Source organism: Vicia villosa, linkage group LG6 (assembly GCF_029867415.1).
Source record: "Vicia villosa cultivar HV-30 ecotype Madison, WI linkage group LG6, Vvil1.0, whole genome shotgun sequence".
Lineage (NCBI taxonomy): Eukaryota > Viridiplantae > Streptophyta > Magnoliopsida > Fabales > Fabaceae > Vicia > Vicia villosa.
The window spans coordinates 37,613,660-37,632,968 of NC_081185.1; the positions used below are offsets into that span (position 1 = coordinate 37,613,660).

Below are 19,309 nucleotides of genomic sequence, written 5' to 3' on the forward strand. Positions count from 1 at the left end.
GTCTTTTTAGTAATTTTTTGTGGAGTGGGAATGCAAATAAAAGAAGAATTCATTGGGTGAAGTGGGAAAACGTTTGCAAACCTAAGGAGAAAGGTGGTTTAGGCATTAGAGATGTTGGTGACATTAATAGAGCTCTCCTTCTCAAATGGAAATGGAGGATATTGAAGGAGGATAATGCCATTTGGAGTAGATTTCTTTTATTGAGATACCATAATCCGAAATTCAAAGTGCTAGCTTCTTGCGGGGATGTTTTAAATCGGGGTGACTCTAGTTGGTGGAGAGATATCATCCTTAATGATTTTAAAGAGGAGGATAGTGTTGAAGGTTTTACCGATTGGATTAATTGTGTGTGTAGAAATGGTAACAACATTCTCTTTTGGCATAGTTGTTGGTTGGGCGATCAAACTCTTCGTGATCTTTTTCCTCATTTGTTCGATATCTCAACCAATAAACTTTGCAAGGTTAGTGACATTTTCTTATGGACCAATGGTGTTTTCTCTTGGAATATTAATGATCTCTTCGGCATTGAAGGAATGTCCATCTTGAACTTGCCTTCCCTTTCTCACGACCAAAACGGTACCGCCTTGGATTTGGTTACTCAATTGAGGGACTTAAAAGAAGCATTGGAGAGCTTCATTCCGACCACTTCGGAAAGTGACGTTTTTCATTGGAAACTTAATCCCTCCGGTGTTTTCTCGGTTGCAAGCGTTACTAGTTTGGTTGATAGTGCCAAAGACAATGCTTGGCCAACCCATACTATCAAGTTGTTGGAAACTATGTGGAAGTCTAAGGTTCCGAAAAAGGTCCACATTTTTTCTTGGAGATTCTTTGTTGACCGCCTTCCTTTAAAAGATCTTTTACTACAAAGGGGGGTCTCAAATTTCACTTCTCTAGATTGTGTCCTTTGTTCTAATCATCCGGAATCATCGCAACACCTTTTCTTTCATTGTAATGTTTCGAAAGAGGTGTGGGAGAAGGTATACAATTGGTTGGGTGAAGAAGTGGAGCTTAATTTGGAAGAGTTCAAAAGCTTCGGTTGCATTCAAGAGAAGGTGAAGAATCACAAAACAAGAATTAAATTAAATTCTATTTGGTTAGCTACAATTTGGTGTATTTGGTTGATGAGAAATACAATCATCTTTGAGAACGCTTCTTTTAGCTTTGAAACGGTAATCTCCAACATTTTGTTCTTCTCTTGGAGATGGTTAGGTGGTAGTGATCCTATTTCTAGGACACAATTTTATGATTGGTATAAATTACCTCTAAACTGTTTTAACTCTCTTTAGAGTTTTTTGTTGTAAGGGTTGCACCCCTAGTGCGATATCTTATAAAATTGCTTATTAAAAAAAAAAAAAATTTTCAATAGAATAAAATGAAGTAAACACAATTTGCTCTAATAATGGCCACAGAGAAACTAAAAACACCTCATGGTTTAAACATAATCCATACCTCGGAAGCTTCAAAAGGGTACAAACAAAAAGAAAAGAACAATGAAGACGAAGTTTGGTATTTGAAGTTTTGAGTGTAAAAATGAAATCTTTTAGAGGGAGGGAAATGAATGGAGAGACTTTACATTCTTATCTTCAACAAGCAACTTGACATTCTAAAGTTTCTTTAGTTAAAATAGAGGCGTCTCCCTTGCAACATCTTTGTTAGTATGATTTTGGGTGCGTTCAAAAATACATCTTCAAAATCCAAAAGTATTTTGTATTTTTCATGAGAGTGTGGGAGCAATTCATAGGGTGCCTCTAGCAATTTCTATAAAAAAAAATTGGAACTAACATCACCTGATCATAAGGTGTGAGTTATATTTTTGGATAAGAAACAAAGCAATCATTAGAAGATTAAATTAAGAAATTCAAAGAAGCTTTTTATATGGAGTAAGCAAAGCCATTTGCATTCCGTAAGTTTCTTGTAGAAGTAACACAACCACAGGACTTAATCTAGGTTCCTATAAAAATCATTTTCACAACTCAATTTTTTTTACCTAACAACCTTCATGAGACTCTCTTATGCTGGTGATAAAATATTGAAGTTAAAATTAGACCTCAACTTGTGTCCATTTCCTCTCCATCTTCTGTTTGATCTTGACTAATCTCATTACCTTTTTCATGTCCATGTGTTTCTGTTTCTTCTTCACCCTCGGATTCTTTTGATGTCTTTTTGTTAGGTTGTGCTGGCAATGTTTTTCCTACCAGTTCTACTATTTCAGCTATCTCTTCATCTGGAAAACGGACTGTACAATCCTTTATGATCTGCATAATAATTAAAAGTTAACAAATTGATAACAATATATCATGCAAAGGTACAAACATGGCATTCAAATGCATATTGTTAGTCATATAGATCAAGACTTTACCGAGAACTAGAGAGGAAGAAATAGGCTAAGATTCTCAGCATACAATATAATTATCATCAAACACAACACATCACACTAATATATAGGGTTAAAATAAATGAGAAGAACATAGTTGTGATACTTACATGAAATAATTCAACTTCAGCAGCTGGTCTGATGTTTAATACATTCAAAACCTCGGCCTCTGACAGCTCATGCCGTTTAATGCTTGTCAAATATTCGTTGACGCTCTCTCTTGTTTGACTACCAGCTGCAGTATTAACTAAACTAGTGCGAAACCCGTGCCGCCGCACGGATTCTGGTGTGGACCGATTTTATGTTACCAGTTAGAATATGGAATTCAAAAATAATAGAAAAAATTAAAATAAATTATAAAAAAAAAGATAAAAAAGAAGTCTAAGATTAATATATAAGTTAAAATTTAAAATATTAAATGTGTTCCAATATAATATAGGAGTTTTTTATAAACCACTAATATTTAGGTTTTTGTCGGCCACCTTGAGTAATTCATAATATTTTTAAAAAGACATTTTTTTGAACAATAATTATTATTTTTCTGTATATAAAAATATGTTTTCCTGTATTTATTTCTCATATGTAAATATTATTTTTGTTTTGACATTCTTTATAAAATTATTGGAATCAATAGTAAATTTATTCCCGTATATAAATTTTAATTTTTTGAATTAATAGTAAATTTATTCTCGTATATAAAAAGGGTTTGCCAAACAGAACCTTATATATTACAAAGAAATGGAAATAAAGTATGTTCAATAAATTTATTACAATTATTTTATTTATTGATAGATTAAAAATATAATTAGTTTGATGAATGATAATATCTGATAAAGTATTTGGAATATTTATTTTACTCATTCAAAACTGATAAAACAATATTTTCATAGTCAAGTGATTGAACCATTCAAATGTACAAAAAGAATCAAAACTTTTTCCTGCAACAAAATGAGATTAAATATTATCAACATCAGAAGAAACAAAAGAGAAACTTGAAATCGAAAGATAAAATGAGATCCAACAAAGATACCTACAAAAATGTTTAAGAATTCAATCTATTTAGCAATTTCAAATCTATAATAATAATTTCAAATCTATAACATTTTCTTCACATTCTGCACAGACTTCATTGTGTTACCCACCTAATAAGAATCATAACAATTAGTTCAGCATCAGTTATAAAACCTAAACAAATCAAATGCAATAGAATAAGGTATTAACAAAAAATAAATTGAAAATGTCAAACATAAAGTTTTTCAAATCTGACCACCACCACAATGCCGGAAATCCGTTTCCACCACCTACAAATTCATCGCTGCTAACCCATTTTATGATTCTACTTAACCTAATAAAAAAATTACTTGCTTGAAATAAATAAGAATTTTAAAAGTTACAATATATCAACCGGTTTACCTTCACTTTAAATGCACAAACTCTCTCTATGAAGTCACAATCCTCCCTCAACTTTTATCTCATATTTCCTGCAAACAGAATAAATCATCTTAAATAATTTTTATGGACACAAAGTTTATAATAAATGTATTTGATATTTTAAAATGTGGCCGACCGTTAAAATTGAATCGAATGCCGACATATATGTTATCGACACAACAATGTTTATATAAGTTTCCTGTCACTGAAATAAAGTTATACACCCTATCATAAACCAAGCTATTAATACCAAAATCATTGTTCCAACCAGAAAACTAAAACATTGGAAGCAGAAAATACAAATGCAAAGTTGAAAGAGTGAGAAAATACAATAATCATTTCATCAATAATCTCCACCTTCACCATTTAAGGCCAAATGCCTAAAAACCTGATAAACAAAAACAAAAGCAGAATACAAAAATAAGGGTAGAGTTAAAAACAAAATACAAACAAACACATGATAAACACAAGAAACAAATCCATAAAATATGAAATGGATTTAAATCAGAAACACATAAATAACACCGACATAGAAAACTCACATATTTGTATTGTATCATTTTCATATTTTTTTATATTTTTTTTATGTGTATTGTATCCTATTCTAGATAAGTAGATGTTTAATTTCTTTTAATTAAGTCATTGTAAATGCAAAAATAAAACACTAAATTATATATTTTTAAGACAACATTTACATGTAACCAATTACTTCTTGACAAATTGTACAATAATTTGACCGCATTGACTTCTAGGGTAAAAGAGTTAATATATTAGACTATTTGAAGCTTTAGCCTCTCACCCCTCCTCTTCTTACACCTTACTCATAAACTCTAACCTGCATCATTTTAATACAGTTTTAAAAAATAAAAACTCAAACTTATATATCCAAAATCAACCAAACAATGTATTATTATCATCAATTCTAAAATAGTACGATAAATATTTGTCATATTATATCAATTTTTTATTTAATAATAATAAATATGTGTCTTATATTTAATTATATTTATAAATACACAATTTATTACCTTAAATACTATAATAAGACTATAATCATATAAACATTTTTTAAAGTTTATTTTATAATTCTAAAATAATATTATAAGTTATAATTTAAATAAAAAATCGGATGATTTTTTTTAAAGTTATTAAAATAATCAATTTGTTGATTTATATATTAAATAAATACTTATACATTTGCGTTCAAATATTTATTAACTATTAACTTGAGTGTGAAATACATTTGCATAAAGTGAAAAGTGTAGTAGTTAAAAATAATACATCATTATCTCTTGTAAAAGACGAAAAGTAAGCTATACTTTACACTGTACCTTATGGCTATGGAGTTGGACATAAAAAATCAGTAAGCTATGACTTACTACCCTAGTCATTGTTGTTGTATTATTTTAGATTGTGGTACAGACTATAAATAAATTAATTAGGCAATTTTTTTGCTATAAACTATGACTATTTGTTAGGGATGGACAAAAAAACCGAATCCAACCCAAAATGATATAACCGATAAATAAAAAAAGAAACGGATGACTAAAAATAAATCAATATAACCGCGGTTCACACTTTCTAGTTTTTAATGGTTTATTACGGTCTAAATCAGACCTAATTTCATGTATATTTGACAAAAATATCAATTATATTATAGTAACAATTAAAGTCCAACTTTAAACTAAATAAATTTTATTAAATAAAATACACTATATCACTATAAATAATTCCATTCTTTCTCTCTATCTCACTAAAAATCATAAGCTTTATTGTTTCAAATTCAAACATGGGATTAAAGGTGGATTTTCGAAACGATAACCATCTTTAGCACAAGTAAGAGGATGAGAGAGATTCTAAAAGAGATGAAACTTGGAATAGTTTTAGGAAGGATATTGAAGAGAGATAGGGGCAAACCCATGTTTGCAAGAAAAGCAAAAAAAATCAGTCTGCTGCAGACATGATGGGAAAGGATGGAAGGAAAGAATGCAGACTGTGATGAGAAGGGATGGAAGCAAAGCAGATACAAAGACGTATAATAATCACACGCAATAGACCTCTACATTTGAGCACGTGACTATTGAAGTTATTGTCATCTCATCTCATCAAGTCTTGTATCTAGAGTAAAAGTTTTAATTACAAAATCCATTAATCAACCATCATATCAAAAGTAGTATAATATACCATAAAGAATGATGAATATAATTTATAAACTAATAAAATCAAATTTTAATTTCAACACGAGCTGTCAACACTTTTCGAATATAACCCAAAAAAGTTTTAGTCATTAGAAATTTATATATATATATATATATATATATATATATATATATATATATATATATATATATATAGTTTAGAGAGGAAAAAATAATATTAAAAATAGTTTAAAAAACTAAAAAAAAAAAGATCTAGAATAATTTTTAAAAAGTATAGAAAAAGAAAAATGGTAAAATGAAGAGAAGTGATGCAAGAAATTAATTATAAAATAATATTAATTCAAATTTTCTTTAATATAAAACTAATTAATTTTTTTGAAATAATTTGGATAAAAAATAATGATGATGAAGAAGAAAACAGCAGAACAAAAATTAATGGTTTTATCTTTCACTACACAAATAGAGATGAATCATGAATCATTATCTTCAAAAAAGGGGGAAAATAAGAAATAAATCAATTAAACATTGAAGAGACATTGTGTCAGAATTTTTTTTAAATAGATTCCCTCTCTTTCTCTTTACCTACATTATTTCCCCGTATGATAATCAAAGGAACAATTAATGAGATAGCAAAGCATTAAAAATAGAATTAGAAAAAAAATTATCTCTCCTCCCTACCACTAACTTAAAAAGATGGTTTTTTCTTTACCCACCTCCCTATGGGGGTCACCCCCAGCGAAAACCCCACTTTACCCCTGCTTCGGAAATGCATTTCCGAAGTATTTTTTTTTTAAATTTTCTCAGACTTCGGAAGTGCATCTCCGAAAACACCAAATGGGGGGTGTTTTCGGAGATGCACTTCCGAAAACACCTTTTTTTCAGATTTTGGGGGGTTTCGGAAATGCACTTCCGAATTATGCAGAAATTGTGTTTTTTTTTATGTTTTTCTTAACAGTCTCGTATTTTTAATTAAAGGAAAACGCCAAATAAAATAAGCGACATATAAACAGAAAATACTAATATGATAAATAAAATACAAATAATATATACAAGCTGAACCAAATAGTAATAGTGTGCGAAAGATATAATCCAAAAACAAAAAAAATAAACCCGGACCCCTACTGGGTATGCCTAACCCTCTCTCCCTGGGACCTCCTCTGCCGCCTGTATGCCGCCGCACGGCCCGCATCAGTGACGATCATCTCCATCACGGTGACTGCCTCTAGACCGCCCTGATGAATGACACCTCGATCCAACGCGTCCCGCCCAATCATCTCTATCCGCTGGCAGATCGGCAGGAGATCAACGACGTGGTCATACTCGGCCTGCTAGTTCTCCAGGATCTCCTCGTGTGCTGGCCTAGGAGCGCCGGGAGCGTCGGGTCTCAGCAGAGGATGTGACACCCGATAGAACCATGTGACATACCCCTCCACACTGTGCCAGTCCTGGGTGACCCGAATGCGACGATACTCCTCCGGTACCACATGACGCTCCCAATCCTCAAATATGCCAGTGAGTTGCACTCGGGTCACTGTGTCGGGAGCAGCCTCAAAAGGTGACCTGGGTATCATCTGCACATACCCAAACTGTCGTATGCACCGCTCAGGGAGATACCGCACCATGGTGCTGGTCCCGTATGCCAACCATCCAGAATATAAAGATATACCGTCAAAGGGGACAACATGAGTGTAGTCGTTGAATGGCCTCCAAGTGACGTCATCGTGCATCGTGCGGTCGAGGTACCCACGGTATGGTCCCACTGCATTGTTCCCCCTCTGGAGAACGTATCTGGCGGCCCTGGGCATGGCGTCATCGTACTCAGGATCAATGTGGAAGTCGTGGATGCGGGAGAAGTAAGAGATGATCCAGCTCTGAAACACAAACACGATAATGTATTAAAAATAAATACGAAACATAAATAAATGTGAAACAATTAAAATGAAACGTACCGTAAGTAGTGTGCAGGATCCGGTCAAGTCCATGAAGTAGCGGAGGTAGGTCACGTCGACGTGCCTTGCACTCCTGTCCACAAAGATTGCAGCGCCTACCACAAACATGTACCAACATCGGAGAGCGCAGCCACGGTGATACTGTACAAATAGGGCGCTATCCGCCTCCTCGGATTCGGCCGCCGCCACCAGGTGGTGCTCGAAATAAGCGCTCAGTGTGGTGAACCGAATATGAGGCCCATTTGTCGTCATGCACTCAAAGTCAGCAACTTCGGGCTCCATACCCAAATAGAGCGCCATCCACTCACTGGCTTCGATCCTCTAGATCTGGGAGTGGTCCAACAGCGTCCCCCTGATCGGCAAGCGGAGAAAACTGAAGGATAGAAAAACACTTAGAAAGGGGGGGGGGGTTTAATAAGTGTAGTCTAAAAACTTGAACGATAAAAACAATTTGCACAGTTATTTTTATCCTGGTTCGTTGTTAACTAAACTACTCCAGTCCACCCCCACGGAGTGATTTACCTCACCTGAGGATTTAATCCACTAATCGCAACAGATTACAATGGTTTTCCACTTAGCCCACGACTAAATCTTCTAGAGTATCCTGATCACAACCTGATCACTCTAGGAACAAATGCTTAGACACAAGCTAAGACTTTCTTAGAGTATCCTGACCACCACGTGATCACTCTAATTACAACTGCTTAGACACAAGCTAAGACTTCCTATTGTATCCTGATCAACACTTGATCACTCTAGTTACTTACAAATTAATGTAATCAATTCTAAGAGTATTACAAATGCTTCTGAAAAGCTATAATCACAACAGTGATATTTCTCTTAACGTTTAAGCTTAATCTCACTAATATATTACAACAGCAATGTAGTGAGCTTTGATGAAGATGAAGTTTCTGAGCTTTGAGTTGAACAGCGTTTCAGCAAGTTTTTCAGAGTAAGTTCTTTCAGAATTGTTGTTAACCTTGCTTCTCATCAGAACTTCATATTTATAGGCACTTTGAGAAGATGACCGTTGGGAGCATTTAATGCTTTGCGTGTTCCGTACAACATTGCATTTAATGTTTCACGCTTTTGTCAACTACCTCGAGCCTTGTTCACGCTGTGTCTACTGACGTTGCCTTTAATAGCTTCCAACGTTCCTTTTGTCAATCAGCGTAGCCTGCCACCTGTACTTTCTTCTGATCTGATGTTTGTGTATACAATGTTTGAATATCATCAGAGTCAAACAGCTTGGTGCATAGCATCTTCTTGTCTTCTGACCTTGAAGTGCTTCTGAGCGTGATACCATGAGAACTTCAGTGCTTCTGCTTCTGATCTCAAGTTCTTCTGATGCTTCCATAGACCCATGTTCTGATTCTGCTTTGACCATCTTCTGATGTCTTGCCAGACCATGTTCTGATGTTGCATGCTGAACCTTCTGAGATAAAGCTTCTGAGCGCTGATTTGTGCATACTCTTTATATATTTCCTGAAAGGGAAATTGCAATGTATTAGAGTACCACATTATCTCACACAAAATTCATATCCTTGTTATCATCAAAACTAAGAATATTGATCAGAACAAATCTTGTTCTAACAATCTCCCCCTTTTTGATGATGACAAAAACATATATAAATGATATGAATTTGCGATCAGAAAGAGCAGACAGCTAAAGACAAATTACATAGCTATAGCATAAGCATGTGAATGTGTCTCCCCCTGAGATTAACAATCTCCCCCCCTGAAATTAATACTAGAAGAATTTTATAAATAAAAGACTTCCTTGAGTATTTCAGTAGAGACGTTCACATGTGCTTGATCTTCAGAACATTCATGACTTCTGATTTCTGCTTCCATAGGACAGCGTCAGAACTTTGAATTTCTTTAGATCCTCAGAACATTCATAGCTTCTGATTTCTGCTTCCATTGGACAGCTTCAGAACTTGAATTTCTTTGATCTTCAGAACATTCACAGCTTCTGACTTCTGCTTCCATCGGACAGCTTCAGAACTTGAATTTCTTTGATCTTCAGAACATTCACAGCTTCTGACTTCTGCTTCCACTAGGACAGCTTCAGAACTTAAATTTCTTTGATCTTCAGAACATTCACAACTTCTGACTTCTGCTTCCATTGGGACAGCTTCAGAGCTTGAATTTCTTCTTACATCACTTCATGCTAGATTGTATCAGAACATTGTTGAATGTACCAGAGCATCATCAGAGCATCTCTACATCCTGAAATGTTACAGAACAAAACTAAACGACAAACGTCAGCATGAATGAGTCAGAACATAGAGTATGTTTCATAACACATAATATGTATCAGAGCCATATGGTATGTGTCAGAACACATAAACATAATGTTTCAGATCATATTCTATCATCAGAATATCTGAACATTCTTCCTTCTTGCTTCTGATTCTGAAGCTTCATAGCACTCAGCTTGCTTCATGAATCCAAGAGCTTGATTCTCTAAAGAATTACTTTTCCTCATCTTGTTGCTTCTTATGTTGATCTTCAGTTCCTGCAACAACACAACTTAAAAGCATAGAACTTTGCAAGTTCTGTTAGTAATGTGGGGCCTTTTTACCCGGTAACTGATAGTATTTAATCAAATCATTTATCATATATTTTCTCCCCCTTTTTTTCATAACATCAAAAAGAATATAAAAGATTCAGATGTAGAAAACGACAAAGGAAATAAACAGAATCAAACTTTTCATTGATTTAAACAAGCAGGATTACAAAAGATGTATGCAGAATAAGCAGATGCAATCAAGGAAAGAAAACTACAAAGACCAAAGACTAAGACCCTAGCCTAGACAAAATCTGCGCTAGTATGTGTCGCACGCTCGCGAAAAATGAACAGAGTCGCACCAATATATTTATCCCATAAGGGAAAGGAATATCAGAAAACCTAACAAAGGAAGGAACAGGGTCTTGCGACCAGAGAATCTAGGTACGGGAGTCGGTTACGCAAGGGGAAGGTATTAGCACCCCTCACGCCCATCGTACTCGATGGTATCCACCTATGTTTGTTTCTATCTAAAGGGTGTGTACTATGTCTACCTATATGTGAATGCATGCAAAAGAAATACGGGGAAAAGAAGGAATTATTTACAAGTGTACTCGTTCAAGCCCCGCGACTTGATGCCTACGTATCCTTTTCAGGAATCAGAGCGCCATAGTTCGGCTCTAAATTTTCTGTTTGTTTTTGTGTTTTTTAGTTGGGCGGAGTTAACGCTCGCGCTCTTGCATAAGGGGACAGCCTAGGATGCAATAGAGCGGAGATAACAATGCCCTTAAGAAAGGAGGTGAGAGAGTGATTTTGAGCGTTTCGAGGAAATCCCTTAAGCAAGGGAAACTCGAGTTACTCTTTGGTTGGTGTTTTTTAGAAGTTGGGAACTTACGCCTGAATGGTACCCTTAAGCAAGGGAGATCCAAGCACTCGAACATTCCCTTAAGCAAGGGATGTTCAAGCTTCCATTCCCTTTTTAAGAATTTTCACTTTGATTATTAGTGTTTTAAGTATTTTCTTTGTATTTTTTAAAGGGGTTTTATTTGGATATTTATTAGATGTTGTATGTTGTAAAAGGAAAAGAATGAGAAAGGTGGGGGACTAGCCTAATTTCTAATCCTAGAGTTATTTAATTCCTAATCCGAAATATTAAAAATATTCACAAAACTAAAAGAAATAAAATCCAAGTCAACCATGAAAATTATTCACAAGCAATATCATTTTTATTCATGATTAAAACTATTTTTTTGAATTAACAACAAAACAACTATTTACTTTTTATGGTTTATCAACCAACCAAAAATTAAAGGAAACAACAATTAAAAATCCAATTAAAAGAAAATATTGTTCTAAAAAAAATCTAATTGGATGAAAAAGTATTTTTGTCATTTTTTATTTAAGGAAAGATGAATTAATATACACAAAAGAAAAAGAAAAAAACTATTTTTTATGTTTTTTTCTTATTAAAAGCATGGGGGTGTAAAAGTATTTCAGAGTGAACTACAAAACAATTAAAACAAAATCGGGCCAGAAAAAGGGGGTGGGGATAGCTGGGGCGCTACAGCCCAATCCCATATGCGTGGTGGTGCGCTAGCAGAATGGGGTGAAATCCTGAAAGGGGTGCGGCCCAATAGCGTGGAAGCCCAACGCATCTCCTTCCCCATTCAATTGTTTTATTGTTTCATTTGTTTATGCATTCATTTTATTATGTAGCATCAAATGTGCAACGATGGATTATTCCTCTCAAACAAAAATCAATTGGTCAAGTTAATTTAAAACGAATGGGACAAAAAAGCAGAAGCGTGAACCAATCCCTACGCAGCATTCCTATCACGTGGATTAAATGAACAACCAAAATATGGGAGCATGGCCCAATGCCTTCGTGCCACGTAATCAAGACGCATGGGACCTCATGAAAACGACAGACGCCGGAGCCATGCTCCGGTCGTCTTCTCCGGCGTGCACCACCACTGGAGACCAACTAAAGTGCCCAGAAATTTAAGATGCACACACCGTCTCGCTTGGATTTTTGTGTAGAATGCGAATCCGACCTCTATTTTTACCGATACTTCCTCTAACTCCATAACCGTGATCATCAGTGAAACCCTAACTTCTTAGCATTTCACGTAAATCGGCACCAAGAATACATTTCAATTCGTTTTTAGATGCTGATCGTTGTTAAGACTTCAAAACGCAACAGAACACAAGCAACACCATTCATCACAGATAAATCGGAATTCTACCAAGAATGCAAAGCGCAAGATACAACACTAAGAGCATGCGAACCTAAACATGTTGCTATGATGCTAAGAAGGACCAGAATGTATACCTGGAATGAGTCTTGAATCGAGAAAATTTTAGAAAAAAAACTCTACGAGCTCCTTTCCTCCACTCTTCGGTTCTTGAGGAAGAAGATAATGCTAGTGGTTGTTTCCATTGAGAAATAAACTCAGCTTCTTGCTTGTTCTTAATAATGAAGGTAACGACTTCAAGATGATCCTTCTCACAGAGATGCAAACTCAAAATTCGCTTCGCGCTTCGGAGCTGAGATCGATGGTGGTGAATGCTTTCGAGAGAGAATCAAGATGATGATTATGGAGAGTGCGGAATCGTGTCGCCTGAAGATGAGATCACAATGACACTTGCCACCATACCGGACCCATGGCGGTGATGATGAGAAGACGGTGATTGATGATGGTGTTTGAAGAAAAAGGAGATTGAATGTGGAGGAAAACGGTTAGGGAGGTTGATGGTGGAAAGAGGTTGTGATTGAGTTTGTTACATTCAGTTATGGTGGTTAGTGGTGGTTAGAGGTGGAGCAAGGGAGAAGAGAGAGGAGTGGAGAGAGGGAGAATGAGAGAAGAGGTTTTTTTGAAACTGAAAAAGTGAAAATGAAGCGTGTGTGAGCTTGGTGGAGAGCTTAACTTTTATATGTGTGTGCATGGAGTGTATGGTGCATGTTTCATGGGTGTGGGACTTGTAGTGTGTAATGCAGTAATGTGTAATATGGCAATTGTGTATAATATGGTAGGCTTTGCATGAAAATGGTGGAAGTATGTTGTGTGTTTGCATGGTTATGCTGCAGCACCTTTGAGTGGATCATGCTCATGTATGTGACTTTATGTGCTTATAACTCTAACCATAGGCCATCATTTGCTTCTATTTTATGATCAAATCAAAGAGGGCATGGAGGACAAGGGGTTTTGTGTTGGAGATTCATTGGATTGAAGGCTGGAAGTGGGAGAAAAAAGACCTGGAACTCATAGGGACACCACTGCACGCACATGACTTGGACTGGCCCCTATCTTTGGCCGGACACGAGACTTAACCAGGGCCTGACTTTGAGTATCTCTATCATGCTCATTACATGTCCATTTGACATGATCCATAGCTTGTTTGAAAGAGGACATGGCAGGGAAGAGTTTTAGATCAGCCTTGTTCAATATGGAGACTTGTGGAGGAAGAAATTTGAGTCTGAATCTAGCCCACCATGTGTTTGATGATATGCATGCGTGCCCAGAATTTTGTGCCCAGCCTTATGCTGCATTCTGGCCAGTGTGAGGGCATGACTTTGGGGGCTTGCCATTTTATTCAATATTCATCCAATTCACTCAGTTCTTGTTTCAATGGATAGAGGACATGGCAAGGAAGAGGTGCATATCAAGTTTGCACTCATAGCATCTTTGTAGAGCTCTAAAATTGGCTTGAGATTCGGCATGCCACATGTTTGTTAAAATGCCAGGTCATGACCTGACTTGTGACTTGGATTATGACTTGGTCTAAATGAATTTTCAGAAACTTTACACCACTTTAACTCTTCATACAAGCTATGAAAAAGTGTCCAACTACAAAGTTGTTCTCCTCCATGAGAGGAACAACTTTGATGTTGGAAATTTCTCCAAAAAATGCCATTTGCCACGTGTAAACAGATGATGAAGTGGACTGCTTGTCAAGCTTTTAAGATGCCAAAATTTTTCTAAGTGTTGACTTTCCATTTTTGTTATTTTTCTATTTTTGGCAACTTTTTGTCAAACCTCTGATTTTATTCGTTCTTTGACTTTTCTTGATTGATTTTCCACCAAAAGTCAATATTTGAATAATTCTTCTGATTTTGACTCAAAAGTCAACTGTTCTGATTTTTCCGACTATTGATGAAATTCCCGATTAAATCTCTTCCAGTCAAATCCAGTCAAACAAACACATCCACATAGTCAGTATGAGAAGCTTTTCACACATAGAAGCCATTCCTGATTAAATGTCGACCAGAAAGTCAACTGGTTGGCTTTGGCCAAAGAAACCCTGATTTAAGGAACCAAGTGATTTGCAAGCCAGTATCCTTCAACCATCGCCTTGAATTGAGATTGAGAAAAACCCTAATCCAGGAGGGCTTCAATGAACATAGAGCCACATGATTACCTCAGATCCACACATCTGGTAGGAAATTCCTTGCCACAAAAGTTCTTTCCTGCTAGTCTTTGATTGATACCAATGATATGCATGCATGGGTATGGATTATGACCTAGGTGATGTATGTACATGAATGCAAAGCTTAAGCCAGTTAGAAGTTAAAGGGTAGGACAAATTTGGGGTATGACAGCTGCCCCTATTTAATCGTCTTAAACCTGAAGGTGAGATTGGCGCTAGCCTTTCGAACATTCAAGGTAGAAGAAGATTAAATATCAAGACCTGAAATTTGTCCTGAAGAAAAGATGGTGTAAGTGTTATCTTTAATTTTTTATTTTGATATCTGCTGGGGAAAGAGAAATTTTTGTTTTTTCTGGTGGAAATATTTACAGTGAGTAATGGTCGAATGGGGAAAGAGAATAATGACTTGATGGGGATTGGGAATTGGTTTTACGGTAAGAAATTATGGATGAATGGTGGTTGTCAAGCGAGAACTGACTTCACCATAAAATATCAGACGAGGACTGAAAATGAAAGAAATGATTTGCCAGGGCGAGGACTGGACTTTGAAAAAGGGTTTGCCAAGGCGAGAATTGGACTTTGAAGAAAGTTTGCCAATGCGAGAATTGGGCTTTGAAGAAAATTTGCCAATGCGAGAATTGGGCTTTGAAGAAAATTTGCCAATGCGAGAATTGGGCTTTGAAAAAAGTTTGCCAAGGCGAGAATTGGACTTTGAAGAAAGGTTTGCCAAGGCGGGAATTGGGCTTTGAAAAATGATTACCAGGACGGGCACTGGATTTTGAAAGTTTTGCCAGGACGGGAACCAGGGCTTTGACTTGATTTGCCAGGGCGAGAACTGGGCTTTGGAATTGTTTGAATGTTGGAAGGTAAAGGATTCACAACACGGGGGTTAGATCCAAAAGTTTTCCGTACGAGGGAAGGGGCCACGGAGACTAGTGACGACTAGACTCGATCAAAAGACATAATCACGAAGATGTTGATGCTTGCGAAGCATAAGAATTACATTAATCCCTCAGGCCAAAGGCGGGGTGTAACTCTTCAAGAGTGGCAATCATTCGAATTGACACACACCAAGTATGGTTATTCAAATGATTGAAAAATGAGATGGGTTGAAGGCCCACCCTCATTCACACTCTAATCTGCACGCAGCACACGGGAAATAACCTCGGAGACAACGATTCTGACGAAGAAAGACATTGTATCCGATTCATACTAGAGAGAAAACGAGACTTCTTCTGGAGATTAAGGATACCAGGTATCGGCACCGTGGCATAAGGAGATTTGTAATGTAGTAGCAGATATCAATCGGAGTTTTTAAGGACAACCTTTTATGTGGGGAAGTATCGTCGTCTTGATTGAGGGCGGATTTTTATTATCTGGCTTATGCTTTGTATGCATGTTTGAATTTTTCTATGGCGTAATGCTTCATTTTGATGGATACGCTATGCTTTTGAGGATGCAATGTTATATGCAATGAGTACTATATGCAGAGTGCCAAATAAAGGCATCAATGAGGTAAACACCAGGGAGAATCCCTTTAGTGTTAAGAATTATGTACAGATGCCAATAGATATTGGACTTTGATTTGTAAGATGCACTTTTCTTTGACTTGAAGAATGATTTTTGACTTATCACCATGTGCCACTGCTTGGAGGATTTTCAGCTTGAGGAGATTCCCTCGATTCACCATGTCGGGGATGAGAAATCCAGGTAATGAGCCTTGGTTAGGGAAGTAGGACAGCTCCTAGGAGAAATAAACTCCTATGCTTGAGGAATGGAACAAACTCTCAGGAGAAATAAACTCCATGCTTGGGGAGAGACCAAGGTTCTAGGAGAAATAAACTCCTATGATTAGGGAGAGGACAATAAAACAGAAGATCGTGCCCCAAGTTTCATGACCCATGAAGGAAATTGCCCCAGTGGATCCTTGGAGAGATTTGTCAAATCTCGACGTAACTGCCCCAGATTGGTTGAATTTGAGAGAGATTCCTCGACTTGATTGCCCCAGATATGCCAAATTAGAGAGGTCAAACCTCGATTCAATTGCCCCTGATTAGGTACATCTTACTAGAATCCTCAAGCTTTCTTTGTTTTGAAGTCAAACAAACATGGAAACAACTTTACCACGCTCAACAAAGTCTTCAAACTCTTCCCCTCAGAGTAATCAAGGAAAGCATTAACTGTTCATGCCCAACGGAGTTCTTTGGATAACTTGCCCCTTGATGGTCAACATTTGAGATGATTAGCTTTTCCTCCTCGGAGTTCTCAAGTCTCTTGTACTTTGACATGATCAAGTTACTCACTGATTCTCATCTTGGAATTTCTTTGATGTTTAAGAGGATGTTTTGTATGCAAAAGAATGTTAACTCTAAGAATGATAATTCTAATGTAAAGCCTATGTTAGTCTTGAAGTTGTAAAAACTTTTTTGTGAAATGAGGTCGCGACCTCTTGTGACTGAATCACTAGTTGACACAACCTCGATTTTTGCATATGGAAGATAAAGCAAACGTACGATACCAACATGGATATGAGTCACGCTTCATTGGGAATCAGTTAAACACCATCTCATCGGAGTGTGCTTTCAAAATAAACCCTACTTCAATTAGGACTTTTAAGGGTTGTAATTTGGCCGGGTTCACGGTTTTTAGAAAACAAAGGATTTTTAGGCTCAAAATTATTTGTACCCACCCCCTTCGTGATATTCTCCATTCCTAGGTTCAATTAACTCAACATGAGTGTTTAGTCCTCACAAGGAATTTGGAATGGTTGAGGAATCAATGAAGTTTTTCGGACATGGCAGTCACTCACTTTCTTTTTTGGTGTTTGATCACACGACTTTGTTCTTTTGAGAAGGATTTTTATTTTGTAATCCTTGTTTTTTGCTTCTGCTTTCCCTAACTTTTGCCTGGACAAGTTCTCTTGAATTTTATTTTGGAGTCCAGCGGGATGCCCTAACTTTTGCCTAAGTCACTTGTTTTCAATTTGTTGTTGACTTAGCGGGCTCTCTCTTTTTTTTTAATTCTTTTTGAACAAGTCGTGTGATCTTGCGTTGCTCTCGATTTGTTCGAAAGATTATGACTGCCTCATTCTTTAATTGATGAGGGATAACCATTGTGGCACCGTCATCTTTTGACCTCTTGATGGAATAAGGATAACCATTGCGGTTTTGACATTCCTCAACCTTTTGAAGGATAACCATTGTTGTATCCTTAGATGCATACCCTTTTGGTGAGTTTTGAACACTCGATCAAGTTAAATGAACGCTACCCTGCCCCAAGGTTAAAATAAGGGTTTTTATGATTAGAAAAGAAACTCCTACTTCAAGGCTCAAAGGGGTTGACGAGGGTCTATCTCCCTTATATCTCCGGTGTTTGGGGATTCAAAATAATGCCTGAACATCCTCAGTAGGGTTTTGATTAGAAAACACATGATTAGAGATTTTGCATTTTTATTTTTCATCATTCTCCCTCCGCTCTTTGCCTAAGCAAGCGGTTAGTAAAGTTGGTATCGTAATGCCAAAAACATTTTTATGAGTGATAACGAATGGATTACTTCAAGACAAACATAAGCAATGTATTTTTATTTTCATTCAATGATTAACAAGCTTTTACATGCTATCGATGCTTAAACACACAAAGGAAAAATTACTATGAGAATGCAGTAAGAAACTAAATGAATGTCGTTGTTGAGGAGACTTGACTCCGTCTGGACTTATTGAGCTTGAATACTTTCTGCAGTCCCTTCCAAACACTTCAGATTACTTCCAAAGAAAACTCCAACGAAGTCACCCATGGGTCGTAAACTTTTGCCTTGCTTTAGGGATTCGAGCAATGCGAATGATGCAATGCTCAAGATAAGAGTACGTCTTGCTTATCCCTCGTGCGGGAGCCCCAAGCATAGACGTTGGAATAGTAATCGCCATCATAAATGGAAGGAATCTTGTATGGTCATTAAATTGAGGAGATCTACTTGTGGTGAAGAAGACCCAATACTCGAATCTTAACCAATTGAAGTTCCAACAAACAGGGAAGCGAATGGGAACGAGGCAATAGAATCACGTCAATTTGTTTCTCATATTCTTCTTGTCTCTATTAACAAGCGAAGCCACTGAGAGGGAAATTCTGAGAAAAGGCAACTGAGATATGAAATAGAACCTTGAGCGAGAAACATTGTGTAGAACACTCTTGATTACCACCTGACAGAAGATTATGGCGAAGTCACTCAAGAACTTGTGATGCTTTTAGGGATTCGAGCAATGCAAATGATGCAAAGCTCAAGATAAGAGTACGTCTTGCTTATCCCTCGATCGGGAGCCCCAAGCAACTTCCACACATGTACAGGAGATGATTATCAATTTAGCTTCAATATCCATCATTAGGAGTGAGTAAATGACCCTTGCAGTTCTTGATATTAGGCAATAGGGACAATCCAACAACATATGAATCAGTGGAGTCA

The 19,309-nt window shown here is 36.5% G+C and overlaps 1 protein-coding gene across 1 annotated transcript in view; it reads right to left on the reverse strand.

The window, feature by feature from the left end:
• Nucleotides 1-2,048: 2,048 nt before the first annotated feature.
• Nucleotides 2,049-19,309, reverse strand: part of LOC131611457 (uncharacterized) — a 74,692-nt gene continuing 57,431 nt past the window's right edge. Inside the window, exons 5-6 of the mRNA XM_058883478.1 lie at nt 2,485-2,626; nt 2,049-2,255 (exon numbers count right to left, since the gene is read on the reverse strand). Coding sequence (XP_058739461.1) covers nt 2,049-2,255; nt 2,485-2,626 — 349 coding nt within the window. The remainder of the gene's footprint in view (nt 2,256-2,484; nt 2,627-19,309) is intronic.